Source organism: Myodes glareolus, chromosome 13 (genome assembly GCF_982192425.1).
Source record: "Myodes glareolus chromosome 13, mMyoGla1.1, whole genome shotgun sequence".
Lineage (NCBI taxonomy): Eukaryota > Metazoa > Chordata > Mammalia > Rodentia > Cricetidae > Myodes > Myodes glareolus.
The window spans coordinates 34,155,290-34,179,653 of NC_142038.1; the positions used below are offsets into that span (position 1 = coordinate 34,155,290).

At 44.0% G+C, this 24,364-nt stretch overlaps 2 protein-coding genes across 4 annotated transcripts in view; one reads left to right on the forward strand and one right to left on the reverse strand.

Moving 5' to 3' along the window:
- LOC146891736 (uncharacterized) overlaps nucleotides 1-24,364 on the reverse strand; it is a 151,963-nt gene that overhangs the window by 45,075 nt on the left and 82,524 nt on the right. The gene's annotated exons all lie outside the window — the stretch shown is intronic.
- Cep120 (centrosomal protein 120) overlaps nucleotides 10,260-24,364 on the forward strand; it is a 62,387-nt gene continuing 48,282 nt past the window's right edge. For 2 of the 3 annotated variants that reach the window (XM_048419073.3, XM_048419076.3), the window contains exons 1-6: nucleotides 10,260-10,367; nucleotides 10,520-10,585; nucleotides 14,812-14,968; nucleotides 16,513-16,627; nucleotides 17,771-17,912; nucleotides 22,655-22,803. In XM_048419073.3, the coding sequence (XP_048275030.3) occupies nucleotides 10,537-10,585; nucleotides 14,812-14,968; nucleotides 16,513-16,627; nucleotides 17,771-17,912; nucleotides 22,655-22,803 (612 nt within the window). In that variant the 5' untranslated portion in view covers nucleotides 10,260-10,367; nucleotides 10,520-10,536. Of the gene's footprint in view, nucleotides 10,411-10,519; nucleotides 10,586-14,811; nucleotides 14,969-16,512; nucleotides 16,628-17,770; nucleotides 17,913-22,654; nucleotides 22,804-24,364 lie in introns of all 3 variants that reach the window. The other variant, XM_048419074.3, reaches the window with a different exon arrangement.

A 24,364-nucleotide genomic window follows, 5' to 3' on the forward strand; every position in this document is an offset into this window, starting at 1 on the left:
CTCGCGTAGCTGGCAGTTTTACAGGCAGGTTTTTACATTCTTCTTTCTTTTAGAGTGGGGGTGGGGGTGGGGCAAGGACTTGCTGTGTACCCAAGCGGGCCTCAAATACTGACCCTCCTGGTTCAACTTCCTGAATATCTTAATTATAGGTACGCATCACCACACCCAGTTTTACCAAGCATTTAACTACACGTATCCTCAAGGTACTTTTGTGCCCTAGGTCAACAGTAGTAAGGAGAATAGGCAAATTTATAACCTACTGCAGGTCATGCGCATCAATGTTTAGAATATTATATATCTTTGGCTAATGTTAGAATCCGCAAATCAGTGTTGACATTAAAGATTCTTAGCCAAAATCGTTTTTTTTTTTTAAAAACCCACTCTTAATTCTTATCTGGAATATTAATCATTTTTATGATTTAAAAAGCAATTCTTATCTACAGCAATTTAAGACATACACTAACATTTTATTACCACATGCAACAATTATAAGGGGGAACTTTTAGGTTAAGATCTGTTGCTAAGATCCTTTCCCTTAGGGCTGGAGTGGCTCATTGATTAAGAACACTGGCTGATCTTGAAGAAGACCAGGGTTCGAGCCCCAGCCTTCCCATAGCAGCTCACAGCTGTTTATAACTCTAGTTCCAGGGGATCCGATGTCCTCTTTTGATCTCATCAGGCATCAGGCACGCATGTGGTACACAGACTACATGCAGACCAAACACCATATACATGAAAAAACTTTCATCCCTTGGAAAGATGTAATAATGCCTACCCCTCTTCCTTTAGACAAGCTAATGTGTAATTCCACCGAACTTCACTCTGAGGAACCAATGAGTTTATTGGACTCATTTGCATAGCAGTCGGGGGAGGGTTATGGGCAGGAGTGTGAGAAAGATCTTAAAACAGCCAGCAGAGATAATGACTCCCTCGGCAGTGTAGGTGGAACCCCCTCCCCTAATTCTTTCTTGCCTAGTTCTAGCCCCGAGAGTCCCTGGGACCGTGTGCAATTAGGACAGAACTGCCTACAACTGGTTGGGGGAGTGGCTGGATGCTTAGGTGCAGGTCCCTTGAGCCTCCTCGTCCCTCCTCCCAAGAGTTAGGTAAATAGTCAACAAGCCCATCTGTGATGATCTTTGGAAAGCAGGCCCAGGTAACTGCTGAAGATGGTGGCAGTTTAGCTTAGGTGACAGTCTTGTGCAGCAAGATCCCACTTAGTACACCTCGGAAACCTATGATATCCAAGCGAATTCTCCTAAAACCAGCATTTACATGATGCACAAAACAATGACCTCATTAGATAATTAGGGCAATCATTTTCATCTTAACCAACCCCATGAGCATTATGCAGAAGTAGGACATCACTTCCCCCTAGGAATAATCTTTCCCCCTTCCCCTATTGCGAACAGTTTTTAGTGAGATCTTGGCTCTATGGTGTAGGTGATGAGTGTCCCAAAGGGCCACCATTTGGTTAATGTCGATAGGATTTGAGTAGAATAAAAGCTGAAGATGAGTTCCAAATAAATTTTCTTAGGATAGTTAATGTTGCTTTTAAAACCATGCAAATGTTTGCCGGGCAGTGGTGGCTCATGGCTTTAATCCTAGCATTCAGGAGGCAGAGGCCTGGTCTACAAGAGCTAGTTCCAGGACAGCTAGGACTGTTACACAGAGAAACCCTGTCTTGGAAAACAAAAACTAAACAAGCAAGCAACAAGCAAACAAACAAAAACCAAAAAGAAACCCCAAAAATTAAAAACAAGAAGCAAAACCATGCAAATGCTTATTTTATCCACATAGCTTTGCGTCCCTTTTAAGACAGCATTTAACCTCCTAGCTTTCATGAATTGCTTTCCCCAACAGCATGACGTGGTATAGTTCCACTCTAGTGTCTTAACCCAGCTTCATGATCTCAGAGCAATATGTTGACTCCAGACTTAGAACCACTAGGGTAGTTCAGAGCAAGTGTTCAGAATCCCGGCGCTCTGATGTGAGCAGGTGTCCCAAGACTTCAAGCTTCGGCCTTTCGCAGGTGTGCAAAGGTGAAGTCCATTTCACTTCTGCCTAAGGTGTGGCTGGAAAGACCGGAAGACAATCAATGCCGCACTGGGTTTGCGCATCTGAACTTGTGTCAGGTACAGGTAGACATGGTCCCCTTCTTCTGCTCCTGCTTTCAAGAGCACATCTGTTTCTTACTCCCTCATCCCTGAAGAATGGTTGGCTGGACGCCTGAACTTTCTGTTCATTTTCTGCTAATAGCAGCCCAAGATAGACCAATTTCAAATTCTAACTCTCACTTTGGAATAGCATCTCCCCCCAGCCTCCAGTGCCGGCAAAGTTTCCACATAAAGGCTCAGGCTGGGGGAGCGAATGGACTCCACTTCCTCTTCTCTTCTCTTTGGTAGCCTTTTCTTTCAACGAATTGGGATCAGATATGGAGAAAAGCTAAGTATCCTTGACTTAGCAGCCTCCCTTGCTTGTTACTTTTTCTCTGTTCAAGAGCTATTAGTCCCCCATGCCTTCTGAGGGGCTCCCAGCCGAATGCAGTCCCCTAAGAACTCCTGAGTGAATTATTCTGGGAATGACCTTAGAGGAGGGGCTTCCCAAGACCATCTATTCTGTCCTGGGAGACCCATCTCACAGCAGACTGCTCCCACTAAGCCACTTCTGAACCCCCCTTCCCCCCCACCAGCTCCCATCTCAGGTTCCGGTTCTTGGTGTCTTGCTTCTGCAGTCTCTCCACCCCTTGGTCCATCCTTTTGGACACCAAGATGAGACTCTCTCTCTCTCTCTCTCTCTCTCTCTCTCTCTCTCTCTCTCTCTCTCACACACACACACACACACACACACACACACATACACACACACTTCTTTTCCTCTCTTCTTTCTACATGTATACATGGTGATGGTCACCAAGCCCATTAATCCCTATGAGACCATCCCTTAAACTCCTCTCTTCGTTTGGTTTTGGGTAAAAAGGGGAACCCTTTCACCTCATGTATTTATTATCTTTAGACAGTGGGGCATGGCATTCTTGCCATCCATTGGGTCATCTGTGGCAGTAACAGAGAGGCCAACACTCCTGTTTCCACTCAACATCACTCAGGCTCTCAGCATCTGCTAAATCTCTTTTGGAAGTGTACACACTTTGGACTACACAAATGTTTATGCTGACAGTGAGACCATCCTCAGCTGAAGACAGTGTTGTTATTTATGGCTTCACCAAAGGATAGCAGTTATTAGATCCTTTCTGAAATGATGCTGGCTAGGACACTTCTGTGCTATTGCTTAGGGGTGTGGGGTGAGAAACTGAGGGAGACTCCACCCCCTAACTCTTCATTTTTACAGACAAAGAAGGGACTGAGCCTAGAGCCGCAAGCACTCTAGCCAAGGGAGCTATCCCTGAGCCATCTGTAGCCCTTGAAAAAGGTGTGCCTCCTTTCTGCACCTGGTCAACGTGCTTAGAACGTTACCTGAACCTGAAAGGACTAGCTTCCCTTTGTCATTTATTTGCTGAAGTCCTTACATCCCGGATCATACCCTTCGAGTTCATTTACAGTATTTGCATTAAACAGAACCGTAACAGACATGACCTTGGTCGACCAGAAGACCCCAGTACCATTCCGTGGAGTCCTGCTCCTGTTCAGCCCGTGCCAGGAGACTTCCCTGCCACACAACGGGGCAGGCTGGTGTGAGTTCCGTGTTATGCCCCAAATCTGTGGGTCGCCACAAAAGCCAACAAAAGAGACCAAGTCCCATATGTAAAAGCACAGTCTTTATTTTCATCAAGTTTGCAAACTCGGTCTCTCCGCATGTCCAACATATTGGAATATCCGGAGAGCCCCGAGTTCAATTAGAACTGGGTTTTTATAGTAGCAAAGGTAGAGGTGAGGGAGTCTCTGAAGTTCAGGACCCCTGATTGGCTGACATTTGTCTAGGGGTGTTCTGGTGAAGGGCTGGCAGGTGTTTCCATCTACAGTGCTTGGAATGCCAGGAATTTCCTTTTGAATGGTCTTCTCTTGGGTGTTGGGTAATCTAGGCCTGCCAGGCATTGTCTCAGGGTAAACTATTGAGACTCCAGACTCCGTTTAAATTTATCGATGGCCAGAGTCCCAGGTGATAATGGTTGGAAGTAAAGAACTTCCTTTGGATGACCTGCCCAGACTTAGCTTTCATGGCTGGCCCCCACATTCCACTGCTGCTGTCACGTGGACAAAAGGAAGCTCTGCAGAAGAGGAATCATATCAAACTTGCTTGGGTTGGAGAATCAAAGCCCTACTGGGTCACAGGACGGTGGTGAGTCCTTCATTCTGACACCCACTGCCAGTTCCACACTTTGGAGCCTTCTCAGCAATCTGCCTCAGTTGGAGGCCAGTCTGGGCTACAGAGTAAGTCTGGGCCAATCTGTGTATATCCAGTGAGATCGTGTCTTAAAAGTAACAGGCAAATGAACAAATCTGCTGTCTCAAGAATATGGCTATTCTACCAGTGGCACAGTCTCTTCATTCATTTACTTATTTATATTTATTGTGTGCGCCTGAGTGTGCAAAAGTGCAAGAGCACTATATATAGGAGGTGGCACATCTAGAGATTAGAGGACAACTTCCTGTGTTGATTCTCTGCATCCACCTTTACGTGGATGAGAGAACCCTCCATTTATGAGGATGGAGCTCAATCAGGCAAATGACAATTGCCTTTATGTACAGAGACGTTCTAAAGCAGAGGTTATCAACCTGTGAGTCTTGACCCCTGTAGGGGTCGCATATCAGATATTCTACATATCAGATATTTGCGTTATGATTCATAACAGTAGCAAAATTATAGTTATGAGGTAGCAACGTTTTATGGTGGGGGATCACCATAATATGAAGAACTTACTGTATTAAAGGGTCACAGCATTAGGAAGGTTGAGAACCATTGGCTTAAAGCAAAACTGGGCAGTATTTTTTCCACTTTTTTCTGCCTTTCTTTTTCTTTCTTTCTTTTAATTCTTTTTGATCTTCTTCCTCCCCCCTCTCTCTTTCCTCTCTCTCTCGTTCTCTCTCTCTCTCTCTCTCTTTCTGTTTCTTAGAGTCTCAGGCATCTCAGGATGGCTCAAACTCACTTGGCCTTGAACCTTCTGATCTTCCTGCCTCGACCTCTGTGGTTACAGGTTAACCATGATGCCCATTTTTATGCATGGCTAAGGATAGAATCTAGAGCTTCCTACATGCTAGGCAAGTGTCTTATAGGGTTTCCATTGCTGTGACGAGACACTATGACCACAGCAACTCATATAAGGGAAAACATTCCATTGTGGTGGCTTGCTTACATAAGTTCAGAGGTTCATGGTGGGACGTGGCTGTGTGCAGGCAGACGTGGTGTTGGAGAAGTTATCGAGAACCCTCCATTGTGCAGGCAATAGGAAGTAGTCTGTCTCACTGGGCGTGGCTTGAAAAATGAGACCTCAAAGCCCACCTCCAAAATGATACACTTCCTTCAAAAGGCCACACCCACTCTAACTAAGCCACACCTCCCAACGGTGCCATTTCTTTAGGGGGGCCCATTTTTTCTTTCAAACCCTACAACAAGGCATTCTACCAACTGAGCTGCATCCCTAACCCCCGAGACTGCGTTTTCTATTCCTTTGCTGAAGTTCCAGAAGTTTCCCTAGATCTGCCTTCTTCTTCAGAATGAGAGGCCATCTCTCACCTTCCACTCTACCCCTGTGCTTGAGAGAACCATGGTGACAAACATGATAGAATTTTTCAGAGCCCATTCACACCTAACGTGACCCATGAATCTGACACCACAAGGACAACATACAAAAACATTGCTTTTATTTACACTCAGCCCGTTCCTATCCAGTTTGAGGTATCCTCTTCCTGGTTACAATTTTCTTTGCGCCCTGGAGGCCCTGGTTATAGTAAGCACTTCTGTCAGTTTGGGCTAGAGGTAACCAGCCTGTATGCAGCACGTCTTGCGGTTACTGCTGCTGTTTTATACTGAAACTCATCCCCAGCATTTAAAAATTGGATGCTTTCACAACAGAAACTGTAATTCTGGCTTCTCATGAAAACTTGAAGATCTCGGTAAACAACTGTGTGCCAACAGCCAGCTGGAGTAGACCCACCTCCTACACAGCTGTGGTGTCTTGCCTGCGCTCAGGCCTTGCCACCTCCTCCACAGCTGTGGTGTTCCGTCTGAGCTCAGGCCCTGCCTGGTCACCCCTCATTTCCAGCTTTGACCTAGGGAGATGTTCTGGTTTCATAAAAGCCAGAGAGAAAGATGGTTTGGCGGACATTACCCCAAGAATATGGGTCTAAGCCAACATGAGAAAATATAAAGAATTTGGTTATCTTCGCCATAATAGAAAAAGGGATAAAACACTGTAACAGTTGGCCTTTTGATGTTAAAACAAAAGCCTGCCACATTCTGAGATTTAAATTATGCCTGGGCTCTTCCCAGAAGGGATGTGGTCGAGTGAGGCTGAGGGAAATGGTTCTGTGGATAAAGCCCTTGCTCCAACCGTTAGAGAACTGATGTTCGGATCCCCAGAGCACACCTAAAGATCAGGCAGGCTAGACTAGCCAGAACTAGCTCAGACTAGCTCAGGTTCAGTGAGGGACCCGGACTCAGTAAATTAGGCAGCCAGCCACGGAGCAAGGTGCCTATTCACGGGGCTTGTTCACAGTCTGAGGTAAACACACACGTGTGGGTCTGCACTTGTGTACATGCCCCCTCACAGATGTGACTACACACACACTGGCACACACCGCACCCTCATACACAGGCGAAACGGTGAGCTGAGAGCAGTAAACCTTGCTTTACTGATGGAAGAGCTGATCCCCAGAGCAAAGTTCCTCAGCAGAATTGTAAGGATAGCAGTGTCACGGAACGCGGAGCTCAGATTTGCCAGCCTCTCGGATGTTGAGCTATACAGTTTCAGATAGGTATTAGTGACCCTTCCTCAATGGATTAAAGACATTCTAATCAGTTATGGCTTTTATTTATACAAGATCCTGCTTTAAAGGGCCTTTTGCCTTGGCCCTAAATTAGGGCTGTTTTCATCCTTCCCCTCCTCCCCTCCCTATTCTTCATCTTCCTGCCTCTCTCCCTCCTTCTTTCTTGCATATCATTTAGTTATTCTTGGATAATCTCATACATGCAAATGATGTATTTAATTGTATGCCAAACTCTTCTCTCTCACCCCTCCCAACACTCTCCAATATGTTTGCCTCCCTCCCTTCTTGTCTGTCTGTCTTTTACCTGTAACCACGGAGGCCAGCTAATGTTGCCTGCCAGAATGCTGGCTAATATTGTCTCCTGGCCCTGTGCAGGTCTGCTGCAAGTAGCTATAACTGGAGTGAGCTCATGGGTGCCATGACCATGTCGCCCCAGCATGTCACAACATTGTCCCACCTTATTCTCCAGCTCTCCCATTGTTTCCCTCTTCTCTCCAGTGACATTTTCTAAGCTGCAGAGAGGTTGTCTTTCTGATTCTGATTCATGGCCTCACTCTGTGAAGGCTGGCCTAGTATTTATAGACATCCTCCTGCCTCAGTCTCTTGAGTACTAGGAATAAAACGGTATATTCCTCCACACCCAGCTCATTCTTTCTTCTGAATGGAGGTTGTTTTTCTAAGCAGTGCTGAAGGTCAGGTTTTGGTACTATGTTTTTACAAATAGCAGTTATTCAATAAGCATGTTGATTTTATTAGGTCCTGAGAGCTTGCTTTAATTTTATTAAATATATATAAATCTGGGCTTGTTGATATATTGGGGGATAGGATGATGAAGGGAAATATTAATAAAATTTACAATCTCTTTTGAGGTGGGCCATAGAAGTTGTTGAAAATGAACCATAAAAATACTACAAAGAAGGGTTTATCCAAAATGTGAAATAGATATAGGAAAAGAAGTGTTCGATGTGAGCCAAGATGCCCTTTTGTTTGCAGAAATTTATAGAAATAGAAAGCTACATAACATGATTAGCAAACTAATGAATTCAGTACCTGTCAGTTTGAATTTGCATACTTAACATGCTCCTAGTGCAATGAATCTTCCATTGTCTCATAGATACAATTTACATATGCTGTAAGCATTTTCTTATGTATTTGGAGACAGTAATTGGTACTTCATAAACTTATAATAACATTTCCCCTCATGAGTTTAAACTAACACGTGATGCTTTATGCTGGACCTGAAGCTGCTGCTGTCTAATAGAGGACGGGAATTAGATTATGGGATCATGGGGTTGGATGATGATGGAATTACAGCCCGTTTCTAGACAGCAACTTTCAGATCATCCATTTTGTACAGTCTGTGAAAACAAAGGCATCATGCAAATGCTACTGATGACTTTTCAGCAACGCCATTGGGGGGACTTCACAAACGATCGCGTTGTCCAGAGAAGAAAGTCAGATACTGAGAACTGAGACAGGGATAGTGAAGGTTCAGCGAGTAGAAGCATCTGCCTGCTCGGGACCCAGGTTTGGTCCCTAGGACCCACACAGTGGAAGGAGAGAACTGACTTGCAGAAGTAGTCCTCTGACCTCTAAGTGTGACCCCACGACACACAACACACACAAATAAAATGTAATAAAATACTTTTTGAAAAGGGAGCTATTTCAAAAATTTTGGTACAAGAAAAAAGCTGTGTGTGCGTGTGTGTGTGTGTGTGTGTGTGAGTGTGTGTGTGTGTATTCCACATGTTCAGGTGTCTGAGGAAGCCAAAATAGGTCACTGGACCTCCATCCTGCTGGAATTACAGATAGCTATGAGTTAGTTGCCTTCATGGGTGCTAAGAACTGAACTCATGTCCTCTGAAAGATCAGCAAGTACTATTAACCGCTGAGCCATCTCTCTATCCCCTCATCTTAGTTCATTTGGTTAATTTTACAGATGTTTTAGATGAGACTCTTCAAATTTGGGTTTTCAGCCTTGTTGGATATCCTAAAGGAAAATAAGTGTATTTTTTTTCAAATAAAAATTATAAATGATAAAAAGTTTTTATAGCTAGTAAATTATGAGATTACTCATGTAAAAAGATAACTAGGTAGCGTTTGACATCGCACCTTTAATACAAAAAAACTACTCACCTGGCTACCATAGGATCCTGCCTACTTTTGATACTACTTTTTGAGATCTTTCAGAAAAGAATACAGTGCCAACAAGGCACATGAAGTTTAGTTTTGTATAAACAGCACATTTCAGAAAAACCCCTCAGGAGTCCTGAAGGAGCATTAGAGACAATCTGGTCTAGCCTCCACATCCTTTTCTTTAGGGGATAAAAGAGAGACAGAGGTGCAGAACATAGCAGCAGGGCTCAAAGATTGCTATAATTGTTCTCCAACCCTCTTCTAGGTTTACAGAACAGGAGAGCATCCGGAGTCAGCACACCCAGGCCCACCGCTTTGTGAGATCTCGGCTCAGCTGGTTTACTTTTTGCCCTCTGTTACCGTGTTTTACCTTTGATTTTCCAAGAGAAATTTCCACAAATTTGAACGCTAAACGTGTCCACGAAGGCTCCAACCCATTCAGTTTTCCAGGTTTTAAGCTACATAAAACTTCAAAGTATCTCTAATCTTTCCTAATAAATAAATAAAAAAAATAAAAAAAATCTTGAAATTGGAAGGGGAAATGTGCGTTTACGGCATTTCCACACGTTAACTTTCAGCCTTGATTTTGCTAATTTCCTATGTCTGGGTAGAACCTACACCTTTAAACATTCTCGTCCACGTGACAATTTTGTTTTCCTTTTAAAGAGGTATTTCTAAGGTACAGCCTATTCTGGGAGCGATTACATCAGCGCCAGCAGTTACAGTAACTACCGTATTGACACGACTTGCGGTCATAGGACAAATATTTAAAGAGCTGCACAAGAACAGTTCACACTCGGGTCATTAATTTTCTGTGACTTAACATGGTCAGTTGTCTTGACGCCAGGTGCCTGAGAACTGGGCATTAAAAAGCAAACTATCGTTTTATTTCTCAGATTAAAACTGAGCATACCGTTTACAGTACGCGGCCCTCCTACTCCTTAAGGAGATCTTAGCTACGCAGGACCAGGAAGCATTTACGGCAGTGGTGCGGCTGCGCAGTCTGCGGGGGTTCAATTCTCCTGCCTTTCCACAGGCGACCAGCAGGCGGCGCTGCGGGCGACTGCAGTCGTGTCTCCCTAGAGCTCCGGGAAAGAGCGTCAAAGGGCGGGAGGTGAGGCGGACTGGTGGACGTTCTATCCCCGACTGCCCTGGTCTCTATCGCCCTTTGTCCTCCAGCCTCCCCCGGGCTCTGGGCCTGCGGGCCTGGTTGCTAGGCGGAAGCGGGGCGCGGCGGCGTCCGCTGCGGCTGCCCGGGCGTTTGAAAAGCGGCTTAGCAGGCGGCAAAAGGTGCCGGGGCTGCGGGCTTGTGGGGCGCGGTCGCCGAGTTAGGGTAGGGTTAGGGTCTGATCTGCGGCCCGGGGGAGCGGGGCCGGGCTCTGCGGAGCCTCCCAGGCCTGCGGGGTTCGGCTGCGCGCCTCACGGGGTTTCCTTCCCTGCAGACCCCGCCGCCGCGACCATGGTCTCCAAATCCGACCAGCTGCTCATCGTTGTATCCATCCTAGAAGGTGAGCGGCCTCCGGTGTTTTTTTTTTCTTCTTTTCTTTTCTACTCTCTCTCTCTTTTCTTTTGCAACTGTTGTTTCCCAGACCTCAGCAGAGTAGTGTATGACCGCGGCTTTGTTAACCTTATGAACCCTGTCATCTCTGCTTTTGTGGTCCCCTAGGACTTGTTCAGTTGCATGGAGCGAGGGCTGTTAGGCAATTGATTTAAACATCTCTCCCGGGAGCGTGAGTGCTATTAGGGATAAGTGATATTTAGCGTGACTAGCCATAGCCCCAGAGAATGTAGAAAAAAACCGATTTCCATCAGAAGCAGCCTGTCGATGGCTTTTATATACGAGCTAAAAGTGCCTGCTAAGCTCGCTCGGTGCAGCAGGTCCTCGCTAATGCCATTAGTAAGAACTTTGCCATTGACTTGAGCTCAAGCCTCGGACCATTTCCATGTATTGCCGAATCTGTACCCTTTACGTGTCTTGATCGCGTACCTAGGGGACTACCGTCGTTAAGGTGCATTAAATGACCCTTACATGTTCGTCGAGTGAGTGACATTTGTTTATCGGGAACCTACTGAATGTCAGGTTCTGTGCTAACAGTGCAGGTGGTACTGAGGCTAGATACTGAGAGAGTTAAGTGGGGAGTGTGTCACGGCCTCCTCTTCTGGGGAATGTTTTCCTGAGATGACATTTATTTGGGTCTGAAAGGGATGGGTCAGATGACCAAAGGCTGGGCGAATGGTCTGGCTGCAAAGCACACTTATGGTGTGGGAAAAGGAGGCCTACTTTGCTCTCAAATTCACTCCACAAACGTTGCTTCTGTTCTGTGTAGTTAGATGATTGCTGCAAAGTGGAGGAATTAGGAGCTGTGGTAAATTGGAATGGGCTGTCAGTACGCCAGGAGTCATCTTGAGAGTTTACCACAGGCGGTGTAGACCCCGTCTCCTCAGGAGAGGTCTGCTGCTGTTGAGAAGGGGGAAAAAAAACTGGGTAAAAATGGTTTCTGGTTCTGGAATAAGAAATTGACCAGAAGCTATTAAATAATAGGGACAACTGTAATTGTTCCTTTACCGCTTAAAAACACAAGATCAAGCAGGGAGTGGTTGGCTCATCCCTTTAATCCCAGCACTTAAGTAGCCGAGGCAGGCTGATCTCTGCGAGGTGGAGGCCAGCCTGGTCTACTAGTGAGTTCCTTCCACAAAAACAACCAACCAAACACAAAAAGGCAAGCAAACGAAAAACAAAACAAAAAACCCAAAACAACAACAACAAAAACAAACCAAGCCCTCACAAATAAGCAACCCCCCACAAGACCGAAATAATTCCCCCCCCCTCCCCTCCCAGACAGGGTTTCTCTGTAGCTTTGGAGCCTGTGCTGGACCTCTCTTGTAAACCAGGCTGACCTTGAACTCACAGAGATCCACCTGCCTCTGCCTCCAGAGTTCTGGGCTTAAAGGTGTGTGCCACCGCTGCCCGGACCAGAAATAATTTTCTAATTGGTTGATAGAGGCTTTTAAATTTAGAACAGGGTCTTCTCCATGAAGAAAAACTATCTAGTGGTTTTCCTGCTGCCCGTGATTTAGGGAGCTCTGTTTATTTGGCACGGACAGATTAGTGTTGTAAGACACTATATGTTGGGCAGCACTGGGATAAAAACTTGGTCCAGAGCGTCAGTGTAGCTTTGGCAGTGGAATAGAAGTAGTGACTGAAGTGCCTTCCGTCCACAGCTTCAGACAGACGGGTGGAGGGAAGTCGTTACGGTGACTAGGTAGGCCAGGGAAACAGGAATGATGAACAGGGGGTGGAGCGAAACCTGAAGATGCTGTGGTAGAGAAAGGTGAGTGTTTAGGAATATTGCCCTCGGTCGGAAAGAACTAGAATGAGTTGGCTTTGGAGGACCCTGGAAGCCAAGGAGGTTAGAGTTGCTCTTCTAAGAGGGTTGGTGGCTGTGTGGTCCTAACTAAAAGGACGAATCTGACTTGTCTCAGGTTTTGGAGCTGTGTTCAGGAAAGCGAACCTGGAGTCAGGGATGTCGGTTAGGTTGCTACCACAAACACACCTAAAACTGGCATGTGGTCCTCTCCTCAGCTCGGGTAGTGCTTACAGTTAAGCCGGGAGCCTGGGATTCATCATCATCCTCTGAAGAATAGCCAGTTGTTGATTTTATTATAGGTGCTACATACACTCAGATGAGTCTCCACGGCGTGCCTGGCTACACACCTTCATCACCTTGACTGTAGTGATGATCTCTGTTTCCCAAATGTTTTCTTTTCTTCCAGAAGCAACTACTGCCCTGAACTTCCTGATAGTAATCTTTCTGATCCACGGATCTTGTCTTAAAACCTTTCAGAGTTCCCATAAGTCTGCACTCCTAGAGTAACAAGAAGTACGACTTCTGCCCGCCTGTTTAGGTTTCCTGTGTCCCAGGACTCCAGTTAGATGAACTACTTAGAATTTCTTAGCTACATTTCTAGAATGTGTGTGTTCATGGTGTGCTCGGTTCCAGGATAAGAAACAAAACAAAACAAGGCTTCTGTTGTCTTAATTTACCATGATAAAGACTATGGCCAAGGGCAGCTGGAGGGAGGAAAGGGCTTATCTCTTCTACATGGTCCAGTCCCAGTTCATCATTGAGGGAATCAGAGTCCCTGGAGAAAGATGCTTGCTCCCCACGGCTTCCTCAGCATGCTCTCTTTTATGCCATCCAGGACCACCTGCCCAGGGGTGGTGCACCTCACATCCCAACTGTCATTAGTCAAGAAAATATCCCACGGACTTACCTACAGGCCAGTCTGATGGAAGCATTCTCTCAATTAGGGGTCCCTCTTCCCAGATGACTCCAGCTTCTGTCAAGTTTGCAAAAAACTAACCAGTACAGAGTTGAAATAAGAACCTCTGGCTGACGTTTCTAAAGGACACTTTCAGATGTGTTTATTTCGTTTGTATCTGTGTGAGTGTATGCGCACATGCACACACCTGTTCATGCCTCTGGAGATCGAAGCCACCTTTGGGTCACCTCAGCCACTCTACCTATTCTCTGTAAAGCTGAGAGCCAGCCAATCTCAGTGGTTCTGTTGTCTTGTAGCTAATGTTATCGGAGCTGTGATTACAGGATGCCTACAGGGCTTGTGACCCCAAACCCCGGGCCTCGCGACTGAGCAGTAAATATGCTTGCTCTTAGCTGTCTCTGTCCCTCAACTGCACTCAGCTCTTTTTCTTCCTTCCTTGAACTGGATGCTGCATCAGTCTCCCTCGGTTTGGGTCGTGTTCTTCATGGAACCCATCCCTGGGCAGTCTCAGGCACTTCACTGATGTAGTCCTTGTACTGTTTTGTCTCTTAGCCTGGGCGCTCTAGTTTTACTTCCTCTTCTGGGGGGTAGGCCGTGTTGGTCACAGGTTGACTTTCTAAGGCCTGTGGGTCACAGCAATGGCACAGTGTGTGTTTTCCTGCAGTGCTTCTAAACACTGCAGTTCCATTTCCGCTTGCTTCTGCTGGGGCCAGAGAGGCTTTGCTCTACTTTGGTTTGGGCTGTCATGTCGTCCAGGCTCTTTGCCTCCACTTCCCCAAGTGAGGTTATCTATGTGTGCACCATCTCATCAAATCCAGGCCTTTCCTGTCCATTTCATTCCTCACCAAGTAGCTTTAATCGGGGTGAGTGGGGTGTGTGTGTGTGTGTGTGTGTGTGTGTGGTGGCTGCTTACTTAATAGTGATTAAAATTCCCTCTGTATGATCCCCCTCACCAGACTGAAAAATCAAAGTAATCGCCTCGGCACAGGATTGTTAGGGATTCTTATTTGCTGTTTACTTTCTTCTAGTTTTGAAATTTTTCTTTCCACTAGACCCTTGATTTTCTTTTTAGGACAAGTACCTGTTTTATTCTTTTTGAAGCTACTTACTTTACCATTTGCTTTTCTTCTTTCTAATGTTCTCATTTGTGGGCCACAAGCTTGCTGCAGGGTCTGACCACCTGTTAGAAATGCAGGCTTTCAGGCCCACCTGGACCTGCCATGCCCAATTCTGCACTGGTGCAGGATCCCCAGGTGATTCATATGCACATGAGTGTTGGAGAAGAAGCACTCTGTGCTAAGTGACAGCTTTCAGCTTATGGAAGTAAGTGCAGGTGCATTTGGGAGTAGTTTATGCAATGTGCAAGCCAGCTACCTGGACATGCATCAATATTTAAAATGTGCTTTATGATCCTGTATGGTTTCTGTATGTATATGTATTCTCTCTTCAGGCCGCCATTTCCCCAAACGTCCAAAGCATATGCTTGTGGTAGAAGCAAAGTTTGATGGAGAGCAGTTGGCTACTGATCCTGTTGACCACACTGACCAGCCAGAATTTGCTACTGAGTTAGCCTGGGAAATCGACAGGAAAGTCCTTCATCAGCACAGGTGAGGCTCCACTCAGTTTGTGTCCGCATCTTTGTCCTTTTTTTATAGCTTTTAAGTGCATTTTATAACTTGCTGATTATGGTGCTCATCATATTTGCTGAATATTTTGTGTGTGTTTTGAGACAGGCTCTTTCTCTGTTTCATTTCCTGTTGCTGTGATAAAGCACCCTGATGAGAGCCACTTAGGGAAAAAGGGTAATCTAGACGATCCCAGGTCACAGATGGCACTCTAGGGAAGACAGGGCTGCAGGACTCGAAGCAGCTAGTCACGTTACATCAGCAGTTAAGAGCAGACAGCAATGCATTAATGCTTGCATGCGTGTGCTCAGCTCACCCTCTCCACTCTTGAACAGTTCAGGATACCCTGCCTGAGGAGTGGTGCTGCCCACAGTGGGTGAGTCTTCCCACCTCAGATGGATCTAAAGTGTAACGTCATCTTTTCTTCAATGAACTTTAAGACTAGAAATAGTCAAGAACAGAAGTACTTTTATTTGTTAAATGACAAAATGTGTTTTTTAAAGCAGTTTTTTGTTTAATTTTGTTTTGTTTTTTGGGACAGGGTTTCTTTGTGTAGAGTGGCTGTCCTGGAACTAGCTCTGTAGATTAGACTGGCCTCACACTCACAGACATCCACCTGCCTCTGTCTCCTGAGTGCTGGGATTAAAGGTGTGTGCACCACTACCTGGTTTAAAAATATATTTCTAAAAAGTGGGCATAGTATGGTTTGCTACTAATCCCAGTAGTCTTGGGGTAAGGGCAAAAAGAGTGCAGGGCTGGCCTGGGCTACATAGAATTCTGTCTCAAAGGAAAAAAGAAAAGGAAAGCCACCACCATCCAGACTCCCACAAATCACTTGAGTACCAATCAAGTCAGGACAGAAAATTGACAAAATTAACAGAATTCTTACTACTTTTATTGCTGGATTATACATTGAATCTATCTGAAGGACTATTAAATTCTTAATGAATGTTAAAATTTTGTCTTTTCCCTGGCATTCAGAATATTTGATTATGCTGCGTTCTTGTACTTGTCTTAGTACCATGTTATTTGGTTATTTAGTACTTTGGTTATTTAGGCTAAGAATTCCTAGGTGGATTTGCTAAGTGGAGTTAAACAGTGACTCCATTAGCTAAGTGATGGCAGCATCTACTCAGCTCTGTGCATGAGTTGGGACAGGGCTTCCACACTGCCTGTCACTGTCAGCTCACAGAGCATTGCCAAGCGCTGTAGTTCAGAACTTTAGTAGTCAGATTTTATATGTGATAGTACTGTATAAGAATGATAATTTTTTGTCATTCTTAAACATTCATGATAATTTCTGACCTGCAGAAGGCCAAATATATCACAGGTGTGTAGGAAAAATTGACCTGGTTGGTGTACAGATAAGTAGATAAAAATAATGGTTATTACTTTCTTTTGGAAAGTACAGACTAGATAATGTGTGGCCCGACAGACATGTAATCTGGATAATAAAGTTTTTTTTAGGCTGCTAGAAACGTAACATAAGAAAGCCTCACGTACTGCTCACACACATCTTTGTGTAGGTTACAGCGCACTCCTATCAAACTCCAGTGCTTTGCCTTGGACCCTCTGTCTTCTGCCAAGGAAACCATAGGCTACATTGTTTTGGACTTAAGAACCGCTCAAGAAACAAAGCAGGTATTGTGCTTTTGGTTGTGACTTGAGCCATGTCTTCTGGCTGGTCTGGTCACTGGGATTTCTGAGGGTGCTGTCTTTTGGGTGGTCAGGTAGTTTAACCTACCATGTCCTCTGAGAAGGTCTTTGTTGTCAGTATCTGCCAAGTCAATGGCTTATGAAGCACAACTCATTGGTCCTTTTTCTTGACATTTTATGCTATTTCTTAGTGGTATTTTAGTCATTGATCTATTGCTGTGAAGAGACACTGTGGCAGCTCTTACAAAGGAAAATATTTAATCTGAGGGCTTGCTTTCAGTTTCAGAGGCTTATCCATTATTGCCATGATGGGGAGCATGGCAGCATGGTTCTGAGATGTAGTTGAGAGCTACTTCCTGACCCACAGACTGGGAGAGAAACTGGGCCTGGTGTTGGCTTTTGAAACCTTAAAGCCCACTCCCAGTGACACACTTCCTCCAACAAGGCCACACCTACTCCAGTAGTGTCACACCTTCTAATCCTTCTAATCCTTTAAGCAGTTCAACTCTGGTGACTAAGTATTTAAATTTATGAACCTATGGATGCCATTCTTATTCAAACCACCATGAGTAGTAACATTTTCTTTTTTTCTTAATTGATAAGAGCAACAAGAAGAGACTTAATATCAACACTGAGCAAAGAAGTTAAAGAAACAGATGAATTAATTAGGCTTTTGTTACTGAAGGTTGTCCTGAGATTGGAGACTGAAGATAGACGTGTGTTGTTTTCTCCCCTGTGAAAATGTTGGAATGAGAGCAAAGAAGACAGTCTGAGGGCTTCAGTATTTTTCGCAAAGGGAAACTTAGTTGCTGACTTCCTTATTGGGATTAATTTCTTTTGAAGAAAATATGGAAAGACATTTTGTTGTGTTCTGAGGCATGGTGTTAACTTTGCAGTCTTGGATGACCTGGAACTCAGTGTGTGGACCAGGTTAACCTTGAACTCAGACATTGGCTTTCCTCTGTCTCCCAAGTGCCAGATTCAAGGCTGCACCACCATATGCCTGGCCTGGCCTTTGTTTTTTAAGAGGTGAAAGGTACTGAAAAGGCTGTAGGGAAAGAGTGAAAACTTTAACATGCTGAGTACTTTCCCTTTAAGTTTCACCATGCCTTCTGTTTTGTTGTCTAGGCACCTAAGTGGTACCAGTTGCTGAGTAACAAATACACCAAGTTCAAGTCTGAGATACAGATAAGTATCACTTTGGAAACAGATACAAAGGCACAGGTGGATAGTTTTAAAGCAAAAGGAGCTCCTCCTCGGGATGGAAAAGGTTTGTCATCCTCTGTCTCTTGTGGGTTTTTGGTTGGTTTGTTTCGTTTTATTTTGTTTTGTTTTGAGACAGGGTCTCAAGTAGACCAGGCTGGTCTGGACCTCACATGTAGCCGAGGCTGGCCTTATGCTTCCATACTCCTCTCTTTGCCTCTCGATTGTTTGGGTTATAGGGTTATAGGTGTATTTTATGTGCATCTTCCCTTAGAGACCTTCTTGCACAAGTTCATCTGCATTAGCACTTTGGGAGCTAAAGCGGGTGCTGTGTGCAGGAATATAAGCTGATTTACCCTGTTTCTAGGCAAATATGATCTTGTGTGTAGACAGAAGTTTCTGTCCCTCCTGGTCCTGCAGTTGTTCAGTTCCAAAGAAACACACATTATATTAATATAATATAATATAATATAATAATTTTCTTATATTAATATATATTAATTATAAACTGTTTGGTCTAGTACTCAGGCTTATTACTAACTAGCCCTTATAACTTAAATTAACCCATAATTCATTTCTGTGTTTAGCCATGTGCCTTGGTATCTTTTCACAGTAAGGCATTCTCATCTTGCTTCCTCTGAGTCTGGCTTGCAACAGTGTCTCTGCCTTTCCTCTTCCCAGAATTCTGCCAGTCTGGTCACCCCGCCTATACTTCCTGCCTAGTTACAGGCCAATCAACATTTTATTAAACCAATATGAGTGACAAATCTTTACAGTGTACAAGAACATTCTCCCACAGCACTTGTGATCACATGTAACATGTGCAAACTTGTTTACAGAGGTTAACTCTTGTTTAAAAATTTTAGAATCTGGAAAAGCTTTTGTTTTTAAACTTGAACAGAGAATTTTTTCTTTTAAAAATTGTTACTTAGAAAAATTTTCTTTCCAGGATGAGCATAGAATAGTCCTTAACTGTAGTATGTTTATTATTTAATTGTAGTTTAGCAAAGCCTAAAACATTTTTTTTTTACTTTAAATTTATTTATTTATTTATAATCAGAATCTCACCGTGGAGCCCTGGCTGGATGGAACTTGCTATGTAGACCAGGCTGGCCTCAAATCCACTGAGATCTGCCTGTCTTTGATTCTGCCATTGCCTCCTCAGGACTGGATTAGAGACATATGCTAACACACCTAGCACCCATTAGAGCACTTTTAACATCATAGCAGAGTTGGAGAGTGCTGAATGTTTCCCCTGTATGACCCTCAGGATAACTCATTCACAACAACTCAGCACTCCAATGTTGGTGCAATGGATGAAATGTCATTGGTACATTCTCACCAGAAGTCCAGTTTGATTAGATTTCTGTGTGTGTGGGTTTGTCTGTATGTATGTTTGTATATTCCATGTGTGCCTGGTGCTAGTGGAAGTTAGAGGATGTTGGGATTATAGACAGTTGTGAGCTGCCACTTGCGTGCTGGGAACTGAACCCTGGTCCTCTTCAAGAGCAGCCAGTGCTCTTAAGTGCTGAGCCATCTCTCTGACCTGGATTTTACTTTTGGCAGTGTCTATTCTTTGGGTTTTAGTAACTGCATGCTAAGTCGGTGGATTTTGGTTCTGATTATGCCACATATCCCATGAAGTTGCACTCAGAAGAGATTCACTGTTATTGGCATCGTTTGTGCTCTGCCTGTTTACCCTTCCCTTCCCTTGGGTCCCTGGTTGTGTGTAGGCATCCAGAAAACTCATGTGATGGATACTTAATCTCCAAAGTCCTGCAGGAATGTGGAGATGGGCCCTTTGAGAACTGACTGTGCTGCAGGGCTCTGCTATATGAACGACTGAATCTGTTCATGACCAGTGGATTCCTGTGTCACCAGGGCAGTGAGCTGGTGGCGTTAGAGTGGGGCTGTCTTTGAAGTCGCTTCTGCTGTCATGTCCTTCCCAGTACTCTGCCCTACACTGACTTAGGACCCTGAAGAATCCCCATTAATAAGGGTCTTAGTTTGTTTTTTGTTTTTTTTTTTTAAAAAAAAGCTCCTCATGACTTCCTGGCATGAGAACTGTACAACATTTTCTCTAACTTCTCTAGTCTCAAGTGCTGTGATCCAGTAACAGCAGATGTACTAGGACAGCTCCTGAGGTTTCTTGCTGTGTGGCTCTGCCTCTCATGTCATACCCCTGGAGTCATATTTTCTGGCACGGGAAGATGGTCTGCTTATCTTGTACTGCCTGTGTTTCAACTCTCAGTTCAGCCATTTCTCTAAGGACCTCCACTTCCTTTTACTAAAAAATGTCTAGAGGTAAAAGCCCAGGTATTAGGCATGCCAGCTGCTATTTTGTTATTATTCTCAGACCCATCTTGTGGGCCAAGTTATGTAATGTGTATACATGCATTTACATACACATACATACGTGCATTTGTTTGAATACATAAATAGTCTTAGTCTGTGCTACTGGAACAGAATATGGACTGGGTAATTTCTCACATTTCTGAAGGCTTGGAAGGCTGCAAAGATACCAGCATCTGATGGGGTCTTATTGATGTTCTTCATATGACAGTCACAGGCAAGAAATGCATTCCCTCTGCCAAGTCCCTTTATGAACACAGCTAGTTCCATTCTTGAAGGAGCTGTCTTCTCCATCTCATTGCTTTTTCAAAAGATTTGTTTATTTTTCTCTGTGTGAGTGTTTGCCTGCATGTATGTGTGTGAATGTTAGCTTGCATGCATGTGTGTCAGTGTTTGTCTGCATGTATGTATGTGCAGTGTTCTCGGTTTTCAGAAGATGCTTTGGATCTCCCAGAAGTGGAGTTATAGATGGTTGTGATGTGGCGTGAATCCAAGTCCTCTGCAAGAACAGCCAATACTCTTAACCAGTGAGCTATCTCTCGAGACTGAGACTATGATTTAATCCCATTATCACAGTCATCATTAAGTTTCAACTTCTGAATTTTGGAAGAAATACACATGAACTATAACTTATATAATACCTTTTTGTATATATTTATTCATGTTTTTAATATTGCATAGCTTGTATTCAAATTGAAACTTTTAATTCCTTTCTATGTCATAAGATTCATCCTCATTTTTCTTTATTTCCAAACTTACAGGTTGTCGCCTTGATTGTAAGAAGTCTTGTGCTTTCTTTTCATTTTTATCTTGTTTTGAGACAGTCTTGCAGAATGGTATGCACTGTGTAGCCCAGGTTGGCCACAGATTTGTAGCAGTTCCGCTTCGGTGTCCAGTGTTGGGTTAGAGCATGAGCCGCTGTGCTCAGCCGGCGGAGCCTGTTAGCAATTCTGTTTTACCCCCTGAGCTCTCTGGGCTTCTCTCACAGTGACTACCTGTGTCAGAGTGCTTCATGTGTCCAGTAGCGTGCTAAGTGCTTTGCTTCCAGCATTTAATTTGATCTTCAGCAACCACAGAAAAGCTCTGTGGAAGGGAATAATGAAGACTGAAGAACATAGAGTTTTCTGATACAACTAAAGACCCGGGATCGGAATTTCAGCATAGGGCTTAGAGTCTGCGCTCTTAACCATGGGCCGTTCTCAGCCAGTGCTACAGTAAACACAGTCCTTTGGGGTGGGCCCCTAGAGGAGAGGGACTGCTTGCGGATGGTCTGAGAACATAGATTTTCATAGGCCTTGAGACATTCCCACCTGTAGTTTATGCTAGTGAGCCACGAAGAGTGCCCACTTTCCTGCGTTCCCCAGCACTATTACCTAATTTTAGTTTGTGACCTGCTCTTTTCCTTCTTTAATCAGTTTGCAAATTTCTCGACACTATCTAATCTTTTCACACTGACCCTCATTTGACTGGGTTGGTCTCTTCTGAAAAGTTTTTGATGGTTTTCCCATACTCTTAAAAAACAAAACCATAAAACTTATGTGAGCAAATTCAGTGTGCCGAGCTCTGTCCTCATGTCTCCTGTAGCTCTTTCTGTAGTCAGTCCTCACTCAGGGATCTGTGTCTCCTGCCTCGGTTCTGTGTTCTTGTATTAATAGCGGGCACTGAGCATGCTCGGCAGGTGTCCTGCTGGCGAGCTGTGTCCTCAGCCCTTGTTTTGTATTTTTTCGTTTTAAGACATTTTCTTAGTTGCTCAGGCTGGCTTTAAACTAGGCCTGTGGCTCAGGCAGGCAGGCCTTGGATATGGAGTCCTTTTGCTCCCTCCTTATCTGGGATTATAAGGCTACTACTTTACGAAGCTTCCTCAGCCTTCATTTCTCTGGCTTTGTTAACTTGCCTGTGCTGGCTCTGTTACATACTGCCCTCTGTGTGGAGCATGCCTTCCAGTCCTGTGGTCTCTGTTCATTTACCCCACTCTCAGCTAAGTCTAGCATAATCTCCACTCCACGGCGCAAGGTTGATAAAGAAATGAGCTGGACATTTCTTCTCCGTGTGACTCATTAAGTGACTTAAAAAACACTTCACTTCAGAATACTGTTTTATGTACAGAAAAATAAAATTAAAGCTTCCTAGAAGAAATTAAAGGAAGCCTTTTGAAATACTGTGTCATTGAAAATGGCCAATTTCTTAATTAAATAAGTAGAACAAGTTTTTAATGTTTCTGATGGGCCAGGCACTGTGAGATGTACCTGTGATCCTAGCACACATGAGGTTGAGACAGAATGATTTTGAATTCAAGACCACATTAGTCTACATAATAAATTCTGGGCCAGATTGGGTAACATAGTAAATTTTGAACAAAACTGGGCTATATCACAAGATCTTATCTAAAAATAATGAAATAAAATAGTTATGGGAAATTACAGTCTAGTATTCTTTTTTTTTTTTTTGTCTGTAAAGTTCCTGCTGGCCTTTCTGGAGTTGACCCGAAGGACATGGTTGCCGTGTTGAATGAGGAGGGAGGCTACCATCAGATCGGACCAGCAGAGTATTGCACTGACCCCTTTATTTTGTCAGTGACCATAGCATTTGCCACCCAACTGGAACAGGTAAGTCATCCCTCAGATTAATGATTTTATCAGGAGTTTGAAATCAGGTTTGACCTCTGTGAACAGTTGTATTCACATGCGCAAACCCACACAGACAAACACTTCTCATACATGCGTAAATAAGTACAAAAGCCTTTTAAAATGTTTCATGCTGTCAAACAGTTTTTGTTATAGATTTTGATATGTTTCAATATGTTGGCAACAGCAGAGACTGACCATCAAACAACATTGTGATGAAAGAGACACAGTTTCTCTGTGTAACTTTGAACCCTGTCCTGGAACTCATTTTGAAGACCAGGTTGGCCTCGAAGATCTGCCTGGCTTCAAAAGCGTGTGCCACAACCACCTGGCTACATTTGCTTTGTTGAACAATATACTTTTTGAAGAAATTAGCAATGCTAGGAACATTTGCCTGTGTGCTTTGTCTGTCCCATCTCTATCCAGAGGCAGCCCCTTGTCCCTCTGGGAGAAATACCCTGCTTCCCCCCCCCCCCCCCCCCCCCCCGTTCCCTTCCATTTCTCCCGTGTCTTCCATCTCCTATCTTTGTGTTTTATTTCGTGCCTTTTGTTCCTCTGGGGTAAATCTCCTTTGTGCTGAGAACTTGGTTTGGGGTCCAAGCTAATACCGATCCCTTCAGTCTTGACTCAGGAAACGAAAGATGAGAAGGCTGATGTTTTCTCTCTCATAAACAAAAATACCATCTTTTACTACAAAGTTAGCGCTAAAAGGTGACATTCCTATTACATTATGCAGCTACTAATGGTTTGGTCTTAAAGCTGTTTCTTGTTGTTTGTTTTGTTTTTAAATAAAGGACATGAACTAAAATGTTAATATATTGAGTAGATTGGATTAAGGCTTTTAACATTTTCTCATTTATACAGTGGCACTTTTTGCTAGAATAAGAATCAGATATAAAGTATATGATAAGAAAAGCTTAATTTAAAATACTTGACTCCTTCCAAAAATATCTTCTACACGTTCATGTTGAATGAAACAAGAGCCTGAAAACAACAGTCTTTTGTCTCTTTGGACTTTTCTTTCAATAAATTAATTAATGGATTATTTAGTGTCTCTCATAGCCCATGATGGCCTCAAACTCAGTGTGCAGTTGAGGATGTCCTTGAACTCTTGATCCTCCTGCCCTCACCACCAAGTATTGGAATTACAGGCTTGCCTTACAGCTTACTTGCACATTAAAAAAAAATCAAGTTGGGTAACTGGGTGTGGTGGCACATGTCTTTAATCCCAATATTAGGCAGGCACATCTCTTGTTCAGGCAACCTGATCTACATAGGAAGTTCTAGCTCAGCCAGCACTGCATGGTGAGACTCTGCCTGCTCCATCACCCAAAAAGATTAGGGGTTGGAGAAATGGGTTGGCTATTAAGGAGACTCAACCGCCTGTGATTCTGGGGAATCCATTGTCATTTTCTGGCATCCATGGGCATTGGCTACAAACGGTGCATTTATATACATGTGGGTAAAACACCCACACACATACAATGAAAATAAATAAATCATTTAAAAATTAATCAACTTAGTAATTTGGGAGCAGTTAGAA